Source organism: Leptonychotes weddellii, chromosome 14, assembly GCF_054177405.1.
Source record: "Leptonychotes weddellii isolate Sample4059 chromosome 14, ASM5417740v2, whole genome shotgun sequence".
Taxonomy (NCBI): Eukaryota; Metazoa; Chordata; class Mammalia; order Carnivora; family Phocidae; genus Leptonychotes; species Leptonychotes weddellii.
In genome coordinates, this window is record NC_138382.1 from 55248654 (window position 1) to 55268449 (window position 19796).

The following is a 19796-nucleotide window of genomic DNA, read 5'->3' on the forward strand; positions in this document are numbered from 1 at the left end:
AAGTGTCCAGTTCCCCAACACCGTTTGTTGAAGAGACTTTTTCCCATTGTATATTCTTTTCTGCTTAGTCGAAGGTTGATTGACCATATAATCATGGATCTATTTTGGGGCGCTCTATTCTATTCCATTGATCTATGTGTCTACTTTTGTGCCTGTACCATACTGTTTTGATTACTGCAACTTTATAGTATATCTTGAAATGTAGGATTGTGATACCTCCAGCTTTGTTCTTCTTTTTCAAGATTTGCTTTGGCTCTTCAGGGTCTTTTGTGGTTCCATACAAATTTGGGGATTGTTTGTTGTAGTTCTGTGAAAAATGATACTGGTATTTTGATAGAGATTGCATTACATCTGTAGATTGCTTTGGGTGGTATGGTGAATTTAACATTATTTGTTCTTCCAGTCCATGAACCTGGAATACCTTCCCATTTGTTTATGTTATCTATAATTTTATTCATCAGTACTTTATAGTTTTCAGTATACAAGTCTCTTACCCTCTTGGTTAAGTTTATTTCTAGGTGTTTTATTATTTTTGGTGCAATTGTAAATGGGAATATTAATTTTTCTTTCTCCTGTTTCATTATTGGTGTATAATTTTTCTTTCTGCTGTTTGATTATTGGTACATAGAAGGCAACAGATTTCTGTACATTGATTTTGTATCCTGCAACTTTACTGAATTCATTTATCAGTTCTAGCAGTTTTTTGGTAGATCTTTTGATTTTTCTATATATAGTATCATGTCATCTGGAAATTGTGAGAGTTTTACTTCTTCCTTACCAGTTTGGATGCCTTTTATTTCTTTTTGTTGGCTGATTGGTGTGGCTAGGACTTCAGTATCATGTTGCATACAAGTGGTGAGAGTAGGCATTCTTGTCTTGTTCTTGATCTTAGGGGAAAAGCTCTGTTTTTCCCCATCGAGTATGTTGTTAGCTGTGGGTTATTTATACAGGGCCTTTATTATGTTGAGGTATATATCCTCTAAACCTAGTTTGTTGAGGGCTTTTATCGTGAATGGATGTTGTACTTTGTCAAATGCTTTTTCTCCATCTATTGAAATGATTGTATGGTTTTTATCGCTTATTTTGTTGATGTGATATATCACATTGACTGATTTGTGACTATTTAACCACCTTTGCAACCCAGGAATAAATAAATAAATAAATTTGATTGTGGTGAATGATTTCTTTTAATGTATTGTTGGTTTTGGTTTATTAATATTTTGTTGAGGATTTTTGCATTTATATTCATCAGAGATACTGCCTGTAGTTCTCTTTTTTTAGTGTCTTTATCTTTTTTTTTTTTTTTTTTAATCAGGGTAATGCTGGCTTCATAGAATGAATTTGGAAGTTTTCCTTCCTTTTCTATTTTTTGGAATAGTTTGAGAAGAATAGGTATTAACTGTTCCTTAAATGTTTGGTAGAGGGGCACCTGGGTGGCTCAGTTGTTAATCGTCTGCCTTCAGCTCAGGTCATGATCCCAGGGTCCTGGGATCAAGCCCCACGTCAGGCTCCCTGCTCTGCGGGAAACCTCCTTCTCCCTCTCGCTCTCCCACTCTCCCTGCTTGTGTTTCCTCTCTTGCTGTGTCTCTCTCTGTCAAATAAATAAAAATCTTAAAAAAAAGTTTGGTAGAATTTGCCTATGAAACCGTCTGGTCCTGGACTTCGGCTTTTTGGGAGTTTTTATATTACTGACTGACTCAGTTTCATTTTTGGTAGTCAGTCTGTTAAACTGAAACAGGAAGAAATAAATTTTTGTTGGGTTATATGTTTCTAGGAATTTATCCATTCTAGGTTGTCCAATTTGTTGGTATATATTTCTTTTTTTTTTATTTAAAATTTTTTTTTTTTTTAAAGATTTTATTTATTTATTTGAGAGAGAGAGAAGGAGAGACAGAGAGCATGAGAGGGAGGAGGGTCAGAGGGAGAAGCAGACTCCCTGCCGAGCAGGGAGCCCGATGCGGGACTCGATCCCGGGACTCCGGGATCATGACCTGAGCCGAAGGCAGTCGCTCAACCGACTGAGCCACCCAGGCGCCCTGTTGGTATATATTTTTTCATAATATTGTCTTACAGTTATTTGTATTTCTGTGGTGTTGGTTGTTATTTCTTCTCATTTCTGATTTCATTTGAGTCTTCTTTATTTTCTTGCTGAGTCTGGCTAAAGGTTTATCAATTTTGTTGATCTTTTTTAAAAAAACCAACTCCTGGTTTCTTTTATTCTTTTCTTTTAGTTTCTCTTTCATTTGTTTCTACTCTAATCTATATTATTTCTTTCTGCTGGTTTTGGGTTTTGTTTGTTCTTTTTCTAGCTCCTTTAGGTATAAGGTTAGGATGTTTGAGGTATTTCTTGCTTCTTGAGGTAGGCCTGTATTGCTATAAAATTCCCTCTTAGAACAGCTTGCTGCATCCCAAAGATTTTGGACCACTGTGTTTTCATTTTCATTTGTCTCCATGTACTTATTTCCTTTTTTTTTTTTTTTTTTTTTTCTTGGTTGTCCCATTCATTCTTTAGTAGCATGTTTTTATCCTTCATGTGTTTGTACTTTTTGAAGACTTTCTTGTTGTTGATTTCTAGTTTCTTAGCATTGTGGTATGAATTTGTTGAGACTTCTTTTGTGGCCTAATATGTGATCTATTCTGTAAAATGTTCCATGTGCACTTGAAAAGAATGATGGCCTTGCTGGATAGAATACTCTTGGCTACAGGCTTTTTTTCTTTCAGCACTTGAATATAGCATGCCACTCCCTTCTGGCTTACAAGGTTTGCAACAAAAAATCAACTGATAACCTACGGAGTTTCCCTTGCTTGTAACTGTTTTCTCTTGATGCTTTTAAAATTCTCTATAACAACTTTTTGCCATTTTAATTACTCTGTGTCTTGGTTTGGACCCCACTGAGTTGATTTTGTTGGGGTCTCTCTTTGCCTCCTGGATCTAGACTTGTTTTCTTCCCTAGATTCAAGAAGTTTTCAGTTATTCTTTCTTCAAATTTTCTGCCCCCTTTTCTCTCTCTCCTTCTGGAATCTCTATAGTGGGAAAGTTATTACACTTGATGGTATTGCTGAGTTCCCTAAGTCTGTAATCATTTTTTGTTATTTTGTCTATCACCTGTTCAGCTTGATTGCCTTCTGTTACTTTGTCCTCTAGGTTGCTGATCTGTTCTTCTGCCTCCTCTAGTCTATTTGTTCCATCTTGAGTATTTTTAATTTCGTTTATTGAGTTCTTCATCTGATTGGTTCTCCTTTGTTTTCTGTCTCTTTGTTAAGGGTCTCACTGAAGTTCACTTTTCCAGGTCCAGTGAGTATTTTTATGATCATTACTTTAAATTCTTTATCAGGCATATTACTCCTCTCTGTTTCATTGAGCTCTCTTGCTGTGATTTTTGTCCTCTTCTTTCCTTTGGGGATATATCCCTGCATCTCCTCACTTTGTCTCTCTGTGTCTGTTTCTACATGTTAGGAACATTAGCTACGTCTCCTGCTCTTGAGAGTAATGACCTTCTGAAGAAGAGTTCCTGTAATGCCCTCAGCGCAGTGTCCCCTGTTCACCAGAACCTGATGCTTCAGTGGTATCTCCTATGTGATATGTGTACCCTACTCTTGTGGCTAAGCTGCTTTTGCCTTCAGTCTAGTTGTCTGGAATGTCTCTCTTTGCCTGTCATGGACAGGGTTTGAACCCTGAGTTGTTAGTGGGCCAGTCTGGGGCTGCCTTGGGCTTGAGTTGAGTCAGACCAGGTGTTTGCCAGAGAGGAAGAAGCTGCTGAGACCACACGGATACCCCAACACTGCTCCTAAATCATGGGGCAGTCAGCAGCTAGTGTCAGGGGAAGTGAGGGGGGGGAGGGGAGAAGAGGTAGGTAGTGATGGCCCATTAGCACAGAACTGCTGGGGTAGCACAGAACTGCTTGTTGTTTTCCCCGGAGAAAGCCCTTGGTGGGTGAGGCCTACAGTCAGACCAGATATATGACCCCAGCCTACTGCTGAGGCCTCAGTAGGACTGGTATATGTAGTTATCTTCCCCCTCTCTGCAGCGTAGGGAGTTATTTTAGAGTTGGGCTGGTCCCTGTTGGGGCTGTTTGTACCCTGCCTGGCTTGGACTGCTTTGGATGGGCTCTGACCCAGGGCATATTGGAGGGGGCAGGTCCACATGAGAAAGCAGAGTGCGGCAGCAGTTTTATCAAGGTTTGCACAGGTCTGTTGTGGGAAGGGACAAGTCTGCAAAACTTGAGTGAGATGCACTGTTAGCAAGCTAGGTGGAGACCTATGCTGGTTCCTGCAAGTGTCTGTGTGTCTAGGATCCAGGGGGTGGTAGAGGAGGAAAATAGTGCCTGCCAGCTCTTTTGTTCCCGGAGAAGTCTCCCAAGGACCCCTGCCCCTCCAGCACATGCTCTGAGACTGGTAAACAAATCTCCCACCAGAATAGTCTAGGCAGCTTTTCAGACTGCTGCTTTTATGCTGTGTCTCTGTGGGGCTATTTGTCGTGCTATCTCTTTAAGGTTGGGGAGTCTGTTTCCTCTCACCCTCTCAGCTCTCTTAGAGCTGAGCCTGCTGAGTTTTAAAGTTCCAAGTGTTAGTCCCTACAGATCATAAGAACTTGTGAAATTATGCCCCTCTGGTTTTCAAAGGGAAATGGTTTTTCTGTTTTGTTTGTTTTTTAAGATTTTATTTATTTGAGAGGGGAGAGAGAGAGAATGAGCACGAGAGAGCACAAGCAGGCAGAGGGAGAAGCCGACTGCTGAGCAGGGAGCCCGATGCGGGGCTTGATCCCAGGACCCTAGGCTCATGACCTGAGCTGAAGGCAGATGCTTAACTGACTGAGCCACCCAGGCGCCGTTCAGTGGGGATTTGTCTTCCCCTTGCGGTTCCCTGTGCTTGGGGTGCCTGGTGTGACTACAGTCCATTTCTCTCCCGTTTCTGTGCCCTCGGTGTCCCTCCCTTCCATTGACAATCCTGCAGGTCTGCTTGGCTCCTGACTGTATCTCTGCCCTTTCTACCCTGTTTCATGTGGCCTCTTCTCTACATTTAGCTGTGGAGAGTCTGTTCTGTCAGTGTTTGGGCAATTTTCTGGGTTACACTGATGTAGGTGTTATCTAGTTGAATCCATGGGATGTGGTGAGGTTAAGATTCTCCACTTTACCATCTTCCCAGCTCTTTGAATTTTTGAAAACTCACTACTGACAGTTTCCTGCTTTGGTCACCAAAGTGCCATTTGAAAACTCCCAAAATATCATTTGTATATTTCCACATTCGTAGTTATTCAATTCATATATTGTTTTTGGAATGAAAATTTCTGTTACTTGTTGGTAATAATTGTCTACTTGATCTTTCATATTAAGCATTCTTTTTATTTAATACCAGAAATTTGTATTTTGCTTCTAGGAATGCTCTGGAAATAGAGGTTACTGATAGTTTCTTTAAAACTGTAGAATATTTGCATTTTTAAAACTCTATTTCAATTTACTTGTGATTTACTGTTCAGAAAACAAAGAGGAAGGACTTCTGGAAAAGCGCAGGCAGCTATCTCGTGATATCAGTAGATTGAAAGAAACATATGAAGCTCTCTTAGCCAGATTTCCTAATATTCAATTTGCCTACAGGTAAGAGATTTAAACCTTAAATTTTAACGTGGTAATAGCCAAGATACATTTTTATTTAAGCTCAAAGACAATCTGAAAATTTCATTACATCAAGATTTCTGTATGAAAAATATTGTAAGCTACTTTTCCTTAATTGGTATTTTTTCCCTAAACACTTACTGAAATGTTAACCAAGATATATTTTCATTTAAGATGGAAGACAATCTGAAAATTTTGTTAACATTAAGATTTTTGTATGAAAAATATTGTAAGCTGCTTTTCCTTAATTGGCATTTTTTTCCTTAAATGTTTATTGAAATGTTTCAAGTGTTGGCAGTGGGAATTCTTAAGACCAAAATGAGGGAAATTAGATCTCAGTCCAAAGTTTCTTTAAATATCTAACATTAACATTTTACAATTTACAAATTTACATGGGTTTTTTTCATGGAATACTTAGAGTAATATATGTATTACAAAGATTATAGCCTCAGGGGAGCCTCGGTGGCTCAGGCAGTTGAGTGTCTGACTCTTGGTTTCAGCTCAGGTCATGATCTCAGGCTTCTGAGATTGAGCCCTGTGTGGGGCTCTGCACTCACTCTCTCTGAAATAAATAAAGTTTTTTTTTTTTTTTTTTTTAAAGATACAGAGAGAGAGAGATAGAGCAGGAACACAAGCAGGGGGAGTGGGAGAAGGAGAAGCAGGCTTACCACGGAGCAGGGAGCCTGATGTGGGGCTTGATCCCAGGACCCTGGGATCATGACCTGAGCCGAAGGCAGATGCTTAACGACTGAGCGCCCCTGAAATAAATCTTAAAAAAAAAAAAGATTATAACATCAAAGTTATTTTTGTTTCATTGAAAACAATACGTACTGAAAGATCTTTTGAGTGACTTAAAACAAGAGTTGACTAGTCATCTGAACATTAAATTTTTTTTTCTTTTTTTCTTTTTTTAAAGATTTTATTTATTTATTTGAGACAGAGAGAATGAGAGAGCCAGAGAGCACATGAGAGGGGGGAGGGTCAGAGGGAGAAGCAGACTCCCTGCCGAGCAGGGAGCCCGATGCGGGACTCGATCCCAGGACTCCAGGATCGACCTGAGCCGAAGGCAGTCGCTTAACCAACTGAGCCACCCCGGCGCCCAAATTTTTGTTTTTCTTAAAAGTGTACATGCTTTTGATGTGTTGCTAGGACGAGCTCTTCACTAGTAAAATACAACTTTTTCTGTTTTATTGTTTCAGATTAATTTTTGTCAACTGTTCTATTTTAGGGATCCAGAGAAGAACTGGAATAGAAATTGTGTGAAGGGACTTGTAGCTTCCCTGATTAGTGTGAAAGATACTTCTGCAACCACAGCTTTAGAATTGGTGGCTGGGGAACGGCTCTACAATGTTATAGTAGACACAGAGGTAAATTAATTAAAGAAAATTTACAATTCCTCCTTAGCTGGAAAAATCATGAGCTGCTAGAATTAAGTACTTTCTTGATGTTTTAAGCTATTCCTAAGGTTGGTTATCTTTACAGGTGTAGCTGTTCAGTTAATGACTTTTTATTATATTATTGATTATAGTATATTTGATAAACTGTATTCCCAAAGAAGTCTTATATTTACTTAGGAATCCAGAATGCATATTATCAGTTTTAGACTTTCCATTGTTCAGGATACTAGGCACTAAACATTTAATTGTGGATTCCTAAACTTGCACTCTTTCCCTCTGAACGTTTTCTGTCATTAATATTTCCTTATTTCAAATGCACAATTTTTTAGATTACTGGAAAAAAGTTACTAGAAAAGGGGGAATTGAAACGTCGATACACTATAATTCCACTCAATAAAATTTCAGCCCGATGTATTGCTCCAGAAACTCTGAGGGTTGCTCAGAATCTTGTAAGTCTTCTTTATGTTTTATGTACATCTTGTTTTTTAGTTTGGTTTTGTTTTGTTTTAGTTGGAGGACATTAACTTGGGGGACATAATCATATGTAGAACCACAAAATTTTGTTGTTACCATGCCTTAAACATTTAAGCTACAAAAAAAGGGTGGCTTTTGTGAAAATAGATGGAAGGACCAGTAGAAACAGTGGAAAACTAAAACTACCTTTGATATTACAAAGTTGTAATGTTAAAATGTCTTTAAACCTTCAGTCCGGTCACATGACAATCACATGGTATTAAATTTCCAATCTCTGAGTTACGAGAATTACAGAGTTTATAAATACCAGAATTCTTCAGTTTTTTTTCATGCCAGACACAGTTAAACTGCCCACAGTGACATCTGTTATCTATCAATCTTATAGAGATGCTTCTCTATTAGAGTTTCTCTCGGTTGCCTTCCAGCCTCTGGACATACAAAGCAGGGGACCAGGATACCCATTCAGCTGCTGAGGTGGATCTAAAGTGGTATTGCTATTAGTAAAAAAAATAAAAACAAACCCCAGAGGAGTACAAGGCAATACATTTAAAAGGCAATTATAGTTGTGTAATATTGGGTAATAACATGAAGCCAATCCTAATGTTTAGCAGTGTTACCAGTTTGTTATTGAGCAGGCATTCCAAGTGCATCAATTGAAAAGACAGTTCTGTGAAACCTAGAAATGCATTTATAATTAAGATACTAAATGGATACTCAGTGTTCTTGCTGCTATTGAGAAGCCTTCAGTGAAAATTATTTTAAAATACAGTTGTATTGACATGTATACTCTCAGAAGGAAAATGAGTGCAGAGTAATTGAATGGTAGTGTTTCTGAAAAACAAACTGAGGGTTCTAGAGGGGAGGGGGGTGGGAGGATGGGTTAGCCTGGTGGTGGATATTGAGGAGGGCACATTCTGCATGGAGCACTGGGTGTTATGCACAAACAATGAATCATGGAACACTTCATCTAAAACTAATGATGTAATGTATGGGGATTAACATAAGAATAAAAAAAAAAAGGTAGTGTTTCTGGTTAGTACTTTGTTTACTTTGAAAAATCACCATTAGGTCTGGAAGATTTTGGAAGTTACTTCAGCTTTTGGACAAGTCCCAGTGTAAGAAGTGGGGTTTCAGGTAGTAGCAAAAATAGTTTTAGCCAGGTCCCTTAGCCAAACCTTTTTAATGATAGCTGCTATGTCAGAGGGCAATGCTGAACATTTGTTATACAGAGCTGCCTTCATTTTGATTTGTCTTGCTGCTGCTAAGCTCCTTAAAGGATGCTTAGTTGTTTTAAAAAGATGGGCAGAAGTACACATCAACAAAGGTTGAGAAGAGGCAGTTGGATCAAAATACAACACCGAGAGATTTAAAATTTTTTTTACCCTCTCAATGGCTAGTTGTGTTTTTCTGTAACTGATAGGTGGCTGCTTAGCATGTTTAATTTGAATGAAAATGTATTCACTATAGAAAAAGCAAATTAATAATTGAAATAAAACATTTTATATAATTGTGTTGATCCAGCAATTGCCGTATTTTAACTAAGAGAGTGTCCAAATAGTCCATTTTGGATTTAGAAACTTGGTACTGGCTCCTGCTTAATAGACACTCTCATAGTACCTGGTACTTTAAATATTTTACTTAGCCATAGAAGTTTCAATGTTTAAACTTGAAATTTTTTCTAAAACTCTTGTTTTCCATAGTATTTTAGAAAGGTCAAAAGGAATTGTAGTGCTAGGTAAGTGGTACTTAAATTTCTAGTATAGCAGTTCTGTTTTGTAAAATATTTGAAAAGAAAGGGGTAGTATGTACTGTGATATATTTGTTGTTTTCCCACAGGTTGGTCCTAACAATGTTCACGTGGCTCTTTCCCTGGTTGAATACAAACCAGAACTTCAGAAAGCAATGGAATTTGTCTTTGGAACAACGTTTGTTTGTAATAATATGGATAATGCAAAAAAAGTGGCCTTTGATAAAAGGATAATGACTAGAACTGTAACTCTAGGGGGTGATGTATTTGATCCTCATGGGACATTGAGTGGAGGTAGGTTGCTTTTTTGTTTGCAAGGAATAAAAATAGCTAATATTTAATTCATTCTATGCCAGGTGCTATATATATTTGCTTTTTTTTTTCCCCCTCATTTATTCCTTACAACTATTCTATAAAGTTTTATTTTCCAACTTTTTTAGGGAATGAAATTGAAATTAGAAAAGTTTAGTAATGCATTCAATAGCAAATAGTGTTAGAGCTAGTATTTTAACTCAAAGAGTTGGATTTCAGAGCTAATGTTGAACCTCTACTACATATTCTTTCCTCTCTATGTTTATTGAGAACTTAGGATATGCCAGGAACCATACCATTAGTTCATTTAATGTTTCAGTAGCTCTAAGAGATAGGTAAGATTGTAAAAAGGAGAAGCAGAAACAGAGTTATTAAGCATATCAGTTTACTAGTGACTTAAAAATCTAATATTGAAGTGCAAAGATTTATGATTTGACTTTTTATTTATTTACTTTTAGGGTTGGTTGTGGTTTTTTTGGGCTTTACTTTTGGGCTTAAACCTAAATGATAAAAAAAAAAAAAAAGTAAAAATAAATAACTAAAAAGATACACAAGATATGAGACAAACAGCAACAAAAAGAAAGCCTAGAAGACAAGATTAATACTCAGTACTAAATGTATTGAGTCAAAAGGAACTGGAACTTTAAACTCAAAATGGATGAAAGACCTAAATGTGAGACAGGAATCCATCAAAATCCTAGAGGAAAACACAGGCAGCAACCTCTTTGACCTCGGCCACAGCAACTTCTTTCAAGATACATCTCCAAAGGCAAGGGAAACAAAAGCAAAAATGAACTATTGGGACTTCATCAAGATAAAAAGCTTTTGCACAGTAAAGGAAAACGGTCGACAAAATTAAAAGGCAACCTACGGAATGGGAGAAGATATTTACAAATGTCTTATCAGATAAAGGGCTAGAATCCAAAATCTATAAAGAACTTACTAAATTCAACACCGAAAAAACAATCCAGTCAAGAAGTGGACAGAAGAAATGAACAGATATTTCTCCAAAGAAGACATACAAATGGCCAACAGACACATGAAAGAAAAAATGCTCAATGTCACGTGGCATCAGGGAAATACAAATCAAAAACTACAATGAGATACCACCTCACACCAGTCAGAATGGCTAAATTTAACAACTCAGGAGATAACAGGTGTTGCCAAGGATGTGGAAAAAGGGGAACCGTCTTAAACTGTTGGTAGGAATGAGAACTGGTGCAGCCACTCTGGAAAACAGTATGGATGTTCCTCAAAAAGTTAAAAATAGAGCTACCATATGATCCAGCAATTGCACTACTGGGTATTTACCCCAAATATACAAACATAGTGATCCGAAGGGGCACATGCACCCCAATGTTTATAGCCACAATGGCCATAATAGCCAAACTATGGAAAGAGCCCAGATGTCCATCTACAGATGAATGGATAAAGAAGATAAGGTATAAAATACACATATATATTTACATAATGGACTATTACTCAGCCATCAAAAAGAATGAAATCTTGCCATTTGCAATGACATGGATAGAACTAGAGGGTATTATGCTAAGTGAAATAAGTTCCGAGAAAGACAAAAATCATACGATTGCACTCATATGTGGAATTTAAGAAACAAAGCAATGAACATAAGGGAAGGGAAGGAAAAATGAGGAAAACAGGAAGGCAAACCATAAGACTCTTAACTCTAGGAAACAAACTGAGGGTTGCTGGAGGGAAGGTGGGGGCGATGGGGTAACTGGGTGATGGGGGCATTAAGGAGGGCACTTGATGGAATGAGCATTAGGTGTTATATGCAACTTGTGAATCACTAAATTCTACCTCTGAAACTAATAATACAGTATGTGTTAGTTAAATTGAATTTAAATAAGACTCAAAAAAGTAAAAAGAATCATTATGCAATATTGATTGTATCAGTTTTTTTCTTTGTAACATACAGTGATGTATTAATTTCAGGTGTACAATTTAGTGATTTGACAATTACATGCAATACCTAGTGCTCATCCCAACAAGTACACTCCTTAATCCCTGTAACCCATTTCACCCATCACCTTACCAGCCCTCCATCTGGTAACCATCAGTTTGTTCTCTATAGTTTAGAGTCTGTTTCTTGGCTTATCTCTCTTTTTCTTCTTTGTTTCTTAAATTCCACATATGAATGAAGTCATATGGTATTTCTCTGACTGACTTATTTCACTTAGCCTTATACTTCCTAGTTCTATCTATGTCTTTGCAAATGGCAAGATTTCCTTATTTCTTATAGCTGAATAATATTCCATGGGGGGGTGTGTGTGTGTGTGTGTGTGTGTGTGTGTGTGTGTGTGTGTACATACATACATACACACACATACACCACCTCTTCTTTAGCCATTCATCATTCGATGGACAGGTGGGCTGGTTCCATAATTTGGATATTGTAAATAATGCTGCAGTAGACATAAGGTGCATGTATCCCTTTGAATTAGTGTTTTTGTATTTTTTGTGTAAATACCCAGTGGTGTGATTGATAGACCATAGGGTAGTTCCATTTTTAACCTTTTGAGGAACCTCCATACTGTTTTTCACAGTAATTGCACTAGTTTGCGTTCCCACTGGCAGTGCAAAAGAGTTCCTGTTTTTTAACATCCTCTGCCACACTTGTCTCTTGTGTTTTTCATTTTAGCCATTCTGACAGATGTGAGGTGATACCTCATAGTTCTGATTTGCATTTCCTTGCGGAGTGATGAGCATCTTTTCAGGTGTCTAAGGGCCATCTATATTTCTTATTTGGAGAAATGCCTCTTCATGTCTTCTCATATTTTTTTTTTTTAAAGATTTTATTTATTTATTTGAGACAGAATGAGAGAGAGAGAGAGAGCACATGAGAGTGGGGAGGGTCAGAGGGAGAAGCAGGCTCCCTGCCGAGCAGGGAGCCCGATGCGGGACTTGATCCAGGGACTCCAGGATCATGACCTGAGCCAAAGGCAGTCGCTTAACCAACTGAACCACCCAGGCGCCCTGTCTTCTCATTTTTTAATTGGATTTTTTGGGTTTTGGGTGTTGAGTTTTATCAGTTTTTTATATATTTTGGATACTTATTAGATATGTCAGGTGCAAATATCGTCTCCCATTCTGTAGGCTGTCTTTTAGTATTGTTGATTGTTTCCTTTGCTGTGCGGAAGCTTTTTATTTTCATGTAGTCCCAAATGTTTATTTTTGCTTCTATTTCCCTTTCCTTGAGAGATGCGTCTAGAAAAATGTTGCTGTGACCTATATCAGTGACATTACTGTCGGTATTGTCTTCCAGGAATTTTATGGTTTTAGGTCTTACAGTTCCGTCTATTCCATCTTGAGTTTATTTGTGTGTGTGGTATAGGAAAGTGGTCTACTTTTATTGCATGTAGCTGACCAGTTTCCCAACACCATTTGTTGAAGAGATATCTTTTTCCCATTGGATATCTTTCCTCCTTTGTCAAAGATTAATTGACCATATAATTGTGAATTTATTTCTAGGTTTTCTGTTCTGTTCCATTGATTTGTGTGTATGTTTTTGTGCCAGTACCATATTCAAAATAATATGGATGTGGATTATATTAAAAATAACTTGAAGTCTGGAACTGTGATACCTCCAGATTTGCTTTTCTTTTTCAAGATTGCTTTGACTATTTGGGGTCTTTTGGGGTTCCATACAAATTTGAGGATTCTTCTAGTCTGAAAAACCCTGGTTGGTATTTTGAGAGGGATTGCATTAAATGTGTAGATTGCTTTGCGTAGTTTGGACATTTCAACAATATTTGTTCCATTCCATGAGCATGGAGTATCTTTTCTGTCACCTCTATTTCTTTCATCAGTTTTTTGTAGAGTTTGGAAATATAGGTGTTTCACTCCCTTGATTAAGTTTCTCTTTCGGGTGCTTCATTATTAGTATATAGAAGTACAACATTTATGCACATTGATTTTTGTATCCTGAATCTTTACTGAATTCACTGATCAGTTCTAGGAGTTTTTTGGTGGAGTCTTTAGGGTTTTCTATATATTGTATAATGTCATTTGGAAATTGTGTAAGTTTTACTTCTTCCTTACCAATTTGGATGCCTTTTATTTCTTTTTTGTTGGCTGATTGCTCTGGCTAGGACTTCAGTACCATGTTGAATAGAAATGGTGAGAGTGGGCATCCTTGTCATGTTCCATACCTTCGAGTAAAAGCTCTGTTTTTCCCCATTGAGTAGGATGTGAGCTGTAGGTTTTTTGTAGATAGATGGCCATTATTATGTTGAGGTATGTTCCCTCTAAACCTACTTTTTTGAGGGCTTTTATTATGAATGGATGTTCTCTCTGGGATGCTTTTTCTGCATCTGTTGAAATGATCATATGGTTTTTGTCCTTTCTCTTGATGATGTGATGTATCACAATGATTAATTTGCGAATGTTGACCCACCCTTGCATCCTGGGAGTAAATCCCACTTGATTATGGTGAATGATTTTTTTAAAATGTAGTTTTGGATTTGGTTTGCTAACATTTTGTTGAGGATTTTTGCATATATATTCATCAGAGATACTAGCCTATGGTTCTCTTTTTTTGTGGTGTCTTTATTTGGTTTTGGTATAAGGGTAATGCTGGCTTCAGAAAAGGAATTTGGAAGGAATTTTCCTTTTTCTATTTTTTTTTGGACTAGTTTGAGAAGAATAGGTATGTTAACTGTTCTTTAAATGTTTGGTAGAATTTGCGTGTGAAGCCATCTCGTCCTGGACTTCGGCTTTTTGGCAGTTTTTATATTACCGATTCAGTCTCCTTGCTGGTAATCACTCTATTCAAATTCTCTATTTCTTTCTGTTTCAGTTTTAGTAGTTTATGTTTCTAGTTTATCCATTTCTTCTAGGTTCTCCAATTCGTTGGCATATAGTTCTTCATAATATTTTCTTAGAGTTGTTTGTATTATCTGTGTGGTTGGTTGTTATTCTCTTTCATTTGTAATTTTATTTATTTGAGTCTTTCCTCTTGTTCTTTCATGAGCCTAACTGAAGATTTATCAGTTTTATCCATCTTTTTAAAGAATCAGCTCCTGGTTTCATTTATTCTGTTCTTTTAATTTCTATATCATTTATTCATGCTCTAATCCTTATGATTCCCTTTCTTCTGCTGGTTTTGATTTTTGTTTTTTTTTAGCTCCTTTGGGTATAAGGTTAGGTTATTTACTTGAAATTTTTCTTGCTTCTTGAGGTAGGACTGTATTGCTGTAACCTTCCCTGTTGGAACTGCTTTTGCTGCATCTCAAAGTTTTTGGACTATTGTGTTTTCATTTTTATTTGTTTCTGTGTATCTTTGGATTTCTTCTTTGATTTTTTTTTTTGGTTGACCCATTCATTATTTAGTAGCATGTTTTTGTCCTCCATGTATTTGTGCTCTTTGTGGATTTTTTTCTTGTGGTTGATTTCTAGTTTCATAGTGTTGTGGTCTGAAAAGATGCATGGTACAACTTCAGTTCTTTTTGAATTTGTTGAGACTTCTTTTGTGGCCCAATATGTGATTTATTCTGGAGAATTTTCCATGTGTACCTGAATAGAATGTGTATTCTGCTATTTAGGATGGAATGTTCTAAATATATTTGTTAAACCCATTTGGTCCAGTGTGTCCTTCAAAGCCACTGTTTCCTTGTGGATTTTCTGATTGATCTATCCATTGATGTAAGTGGGGTGTTAAAGTCCCCCTACTATTATTGTGTGGCTATTGATTAGTTCGTTTATGTTATTAACTGTTTTATGTATTTGGGTACTCCCATGTTGAGTGTGTAAATATCTACAATTGTTATGTCTTTTTGTTGGATAGTCCCCTTTATTATTTTATGGTGTCTTTGTCTCTTGTTACAGTCTTTGTTTTAAAATCTATTTTGTCTGATATGTCTGTTCCAGCTTTCTTTTGACATCCGTTTGTATGATAAATGTTTCTCCATTCCTTCACTTTCAACTTCAGGTGTCTTTAGGTCTGAAATGTGTCTCTTATAGGCAGCATATAGATGGGTCTTTTTTTTTTTATGCATTCTGTCACCCTATTTTGATTGGAGCATTTAGTCCATTTACATTCAAAATAATTATTGATAGGTGTGTACTTACTGTCATTTTGTTACTTGTTTCTGAAGTTTTTCTCATCCTTTCTCTTTCTTTTATGGTGTGCTGGTTTTCTTTAGTGCTATATTTGCATTCCTTTTTCTCCTTTGCATTTCTTTTAGTCGTTTTTAATTTCTGGCTATCTTTTGATTTGTATATAATATCTTTTGCATATAGCAGTCTATATTAGGAAGCAATTTGCTTAAGTTTGAACTCATTTTTACCATTCTCCTCCCCACATTTAGGTATTTGGATATTTTACATCATTGTGTTTTGTGAGTTCATTGACTGATTTCTTACAGAAATACTCATTTTTATTACTTTTGTGTTTCCTGCTTTCTTACTGTCACTTTGGTCTTTCCTTCCTAGTCAGTTCTCTTGCAGGTCTGGTTTAGTGGTCATGAACTGCTTTAATTTTTGTTTCTTTGGGAAACTTTCTTTCTCCTTTTATTCTGAGTGATAGCCTTGCTGGATAGAGTATTCTTGGCTGCATCTTTTTCTCATTCACTTTCAGTATATCATGCCACTCCCTTCTGGCCTTCAAAGATTTTGCTGAAAAATCTGCTGATAGCCTTATGTAGTTTCCCTGGTAGGTTACTGTCTTCTTTTGTTTTGCTCCTTTTTAAAATTTATCACTACATTTAGACATCTTAATTATAATATGTCTTCATGTGGATCTGCTTTTGTGGATTTTTGGGGGGGGTTCTTCATGTCTCCTGGGTCTGGTTATCTGTTTCCTTCCCCAGATTAGGGAAGTTTTCAGGTATGATTTCTTCAAACTTTCTACCCCCTTTTCTCTCTTATTCTTCTAGGATCCCTACAATATGAATATTATTACATTTAATGGAAGTCACTGAGTTCCCTAAGTCTATTCTATTTGCATAATTCTTTTTTCTCTCTCCTGTTAAGTTTATTTTCCATCCCTCTGTCTTCTACGTCATTAATTTGTTTTTCTGCTTCTCCCAGCCTACTGTTTGTTGCATCATGGGTGTTTGTAATCTCATTTATTGCACTCTTCATCTCTTGATTGGTTCTTTTTTTATTTCTGCCTTAAGGGTCTCACTGATGTCTTCCACTTTTCTTTAAAGTGCAATACCTTTATGATCATTACTTTAAATTCTCTTTCAGGGCACCTGGGTGGCTCAGTTGATTAAGCGTCTGCCTTCAGCTCAGGTCATGATCCCAGGGTCCTGGGATCAAGTCCCACATCGGGCTCCCTGCTCAGTGGGGAGTCTGCTTCTCCCTCTGCCCCTCCCCTCTGCTTGTGTACTCACGTGCTTGCTCTTTCTCTTGCAAAAATAAAATCTTTAAAATTAAATAAATAAATTCTCTTTCACTCATGTTACTGTATTTGTTTTGCTTGGATCTGTGGCTGTGGCCTTTTCCTGTTCTTTGGGACAGATTCCTCTGTCTTCTCATTTTGTCTAAGTTTCTGCCTGTTTCTCTGTGTTAGGAAAGTCAACTCCTTTTCTTGATGGTAATGGCTTGATGGAGAAGAGGTCTCTGTAGTGCCTAGCAGTATAGTGTCCCCTATTCTCCAGGACCTGGTGTTTCCACGAGCGTCTGCAGTGTGTCCTGGCCTCTTTATCCTTCAGGCCAATTGTCTGCAAAGGCTCTCTTTGCCTATTGTGGGCAACACTGTTTAGTCCCTGGCCTGAATGTGGAGCATTTTTAACTAGGTGTGCTCTGGTCTGTTCGTGAAATGAGACCTGTTGCCAGTGGAACCGAAGCCCTGTAAAATTCCCAGGTCGGGAGACATGGTGTTGCCAGGGGTTTGCACTGGTCTTCTGGGGGTGGGAGCCTGCTATTCTGGGACTGAGGCAAGAGTGATTGGGAAGGGGGAAACCACCTGAGCATGGGAGATGGAGTTTGGTGTAAGGATGTTAGGTAGCAAGTGTCTGCTGGGTTGGTTCTCACATGTGGCCCTATGTTTATACTGAGAGGTGGGAGAGGGGAATGATGCCTACTCGTTCCTTTGTTCTAGGAGGGGTCTCTCTGTGAACGCTGTCTCTCTGGGACATGCTTCCAGATGAGCTCACAACCTCCCCACTGCGTGCCCCAGGTGCTCTGCAGAAAGCTGTTACCATGCTGTTTGCTGGTGGGCTGTTTGCCCTACTCTGTCCAAAGAACAATACCTTTGGGGCTCTCCCAGACCCAAGCACACTGACCTTTAAAACTATAGGTTCTAAGCTCTGCCGGTTGCCAAAACTCAGGAAATTTGGCCCCTCTCACTTTCGAAGCTAGTCGTTAGGGGATCTGTCTTCCCTGTGTGGCCTCCCCTGTGTGCTAGTTCAGCATAACTCCCACCCCATCACGGCAGCCGTTTCTCTCCCAAACCACGTCTCCACACTTCCTACCTTCTTTGATGTGGTCTCTTTTCTGCCTTTACTTGTGGAGTTTGTTCTGCTAGTCTTCAGGTCGATTTCTGGGGCATTTTGGATGATTTCATAGTTATCTAGTTCTGTTCATGGTGTGAGGTGACCCTAGGGTCCTTCTATTCTGCTTCCATCTTCCCCGCAAATCTCGGAGGTAAGTTTTATATTATTTTGTCCTCAAAATTCTGTGTGGTAAATAGGATGGGACTTTTTTGTTTTGTTTTTTAAAATAGGAAATTGTGGGTTTGGAATGACTTAATCCAGAGTTTTATTTCTAACTTAAGGATTGGGTTTTCTTTTGATTACCTACCGTGTCACAGCTATTTAATTAAATACTGAGAAATTTTGAAGTATTTTAGCCCTCAAGGAGCTCATAGTGTAGTAATCAGTCCTGTTGCTTTTTTTTTATTTTTCTCAAGTAAGTCTGTTCCTGTTTTTTTGGGTTGTGTTGTTTTGTTTTTTTCTCTTGCATTTTGCCCTATTAGGATATTCTAGTCACTGGAAAATTTTTTTTAATTCAGTACATTTTTACCCTTGTTCAGGAAACGCTAAGTTCTAACTTGAGTATATGCCACTGCATCTGTGAAAAGTAAAACAAAAGAATTAAATCTGCCCTTGAGAATGAAATAATGACCATATTCTTCTTATTCTAATATTTGCCACATTGAGTTTCCAGATCTATGTTGAGTGATCAAGTAGCTAACAAACACTGAATAGTACTTCCTGTGTGCCAGGCAACATTCTAAGACTGTGCCATTCAGTACAGCAGCCAAATGTGGCTCTTTACATTTAATTAAGATAATTAAAGTTAAATAAAATAATTTACTCGATTGTCCTAGTCACATTTCAAGGACTCTGTGACCACAAATAGTTAATGGGTAACTGTGCAATGCAGATACACAACATTTTTATCATTTTATGAAGACCTATTCTCAGGGCTTTGAATAATGAACTCTTTTCATCCTTATAGCAACAATGTGGCAGGTGTATTACTATCATCTGCAGTATACAGTTGTAGAAACTAACTTACAGGGTGGTTAAATAACTTGCGGGTAAGTGGCAAAGCCCAGGATTTGAATTCAGGTTATCTGTTTTCCCAGTTTGTGCTTTTAACAAAGCCAAGTATAATGCCTGTTGAGGTATCAAGTGACTTAATTTCTTTCTAGGCCAAGAAAACAATAGCCAGCGAAATGAATTCCAGTATATACAATAAGAGGATTAATATCTGTAATTGGAAGATAAAGAGAGATCAAATATTTTTAAATGTGTAAAATAGAAGAAACTTTTTAGATTTCATTGATTTGGATGTTCTTGAAGTTCCTACTTCAGGGATGGCAAATATCTGTCCCTGTATCATATTACCAAAGTGCTCATAATAGCATGCTAATTGACCTTTGCATTTTCCCATCAAACCTAGAGTTTTCTTGCCAACATAACTCAACCTGTTGTTGTCAGACAATTATAGTTGCTTGTAAAGTGAAACCAATTTCCTCTGCTTCCTCTGCTATATCAAAGTTTAGGCCAGATTATGATGCGGTAAAAAATAGCCCCCAAATCTCAGTGGCTTAAAATAGTACCATAATTATGCTACTTTACCTGTAGGTCATTTTTCTCTCTGTTCTGTGTTATTCTCATTCTGGAACCCAGGCTAAAGGAAAAATAGCCCCTACTTTGAACATGCTTTTCTCAGGGGAGAGGGAAAACAAATGGTGAATTATGTGCTCCCTTTTAAAGCTTACTTTCAAAAGAGGCACATTTTCCATTTCATTGGCCAGAGAAAACTACATGGCTAAGC

At 37.6% G+C, this 19796-nt stretch overlaps 1 protein-coding gene and 1 long non-coding RNA gene across 3 annotated transcripts in view; one reads left to right on the forward strand and one right to left on the reverse strand.

The window, feature by feature from the left end:
• The window catches only part of SMC2 (structural maintenance of chromosomes 2), a 65432-nt gene that overhangs the window by 16391 nt on the left and 29245 nt on the right, over positions 1-19796 (forward strand). For both annotated transcript variants that reach the window (XM_081803295.1, XM_081803296.1), the window contains exons 12-15: positions 5477-5594; positions 6841-6979; positions 7339-7458; positions 9320-9524. In XM_081803295.1, coding sequence (XP_081659421.1) covers positions 5477-5594; positions 6841-6979; positions 7339-7458; positions 9320-9524 — 582 coding nt within the window. The remainder of the gene's footprint in view (positions 1-5476; positions 5595-6840; positions 6980-7338; positions 7459-9319; positions 9525-19796) is intronic.
• Positions 1-19796, reverse strand: part of LOC145717085 (uncharacterized) — a 33607-nt gene that overhangs the window by 4965 nt on the left and 8846 nt on the right. The window lies entirely within an intron of this gene.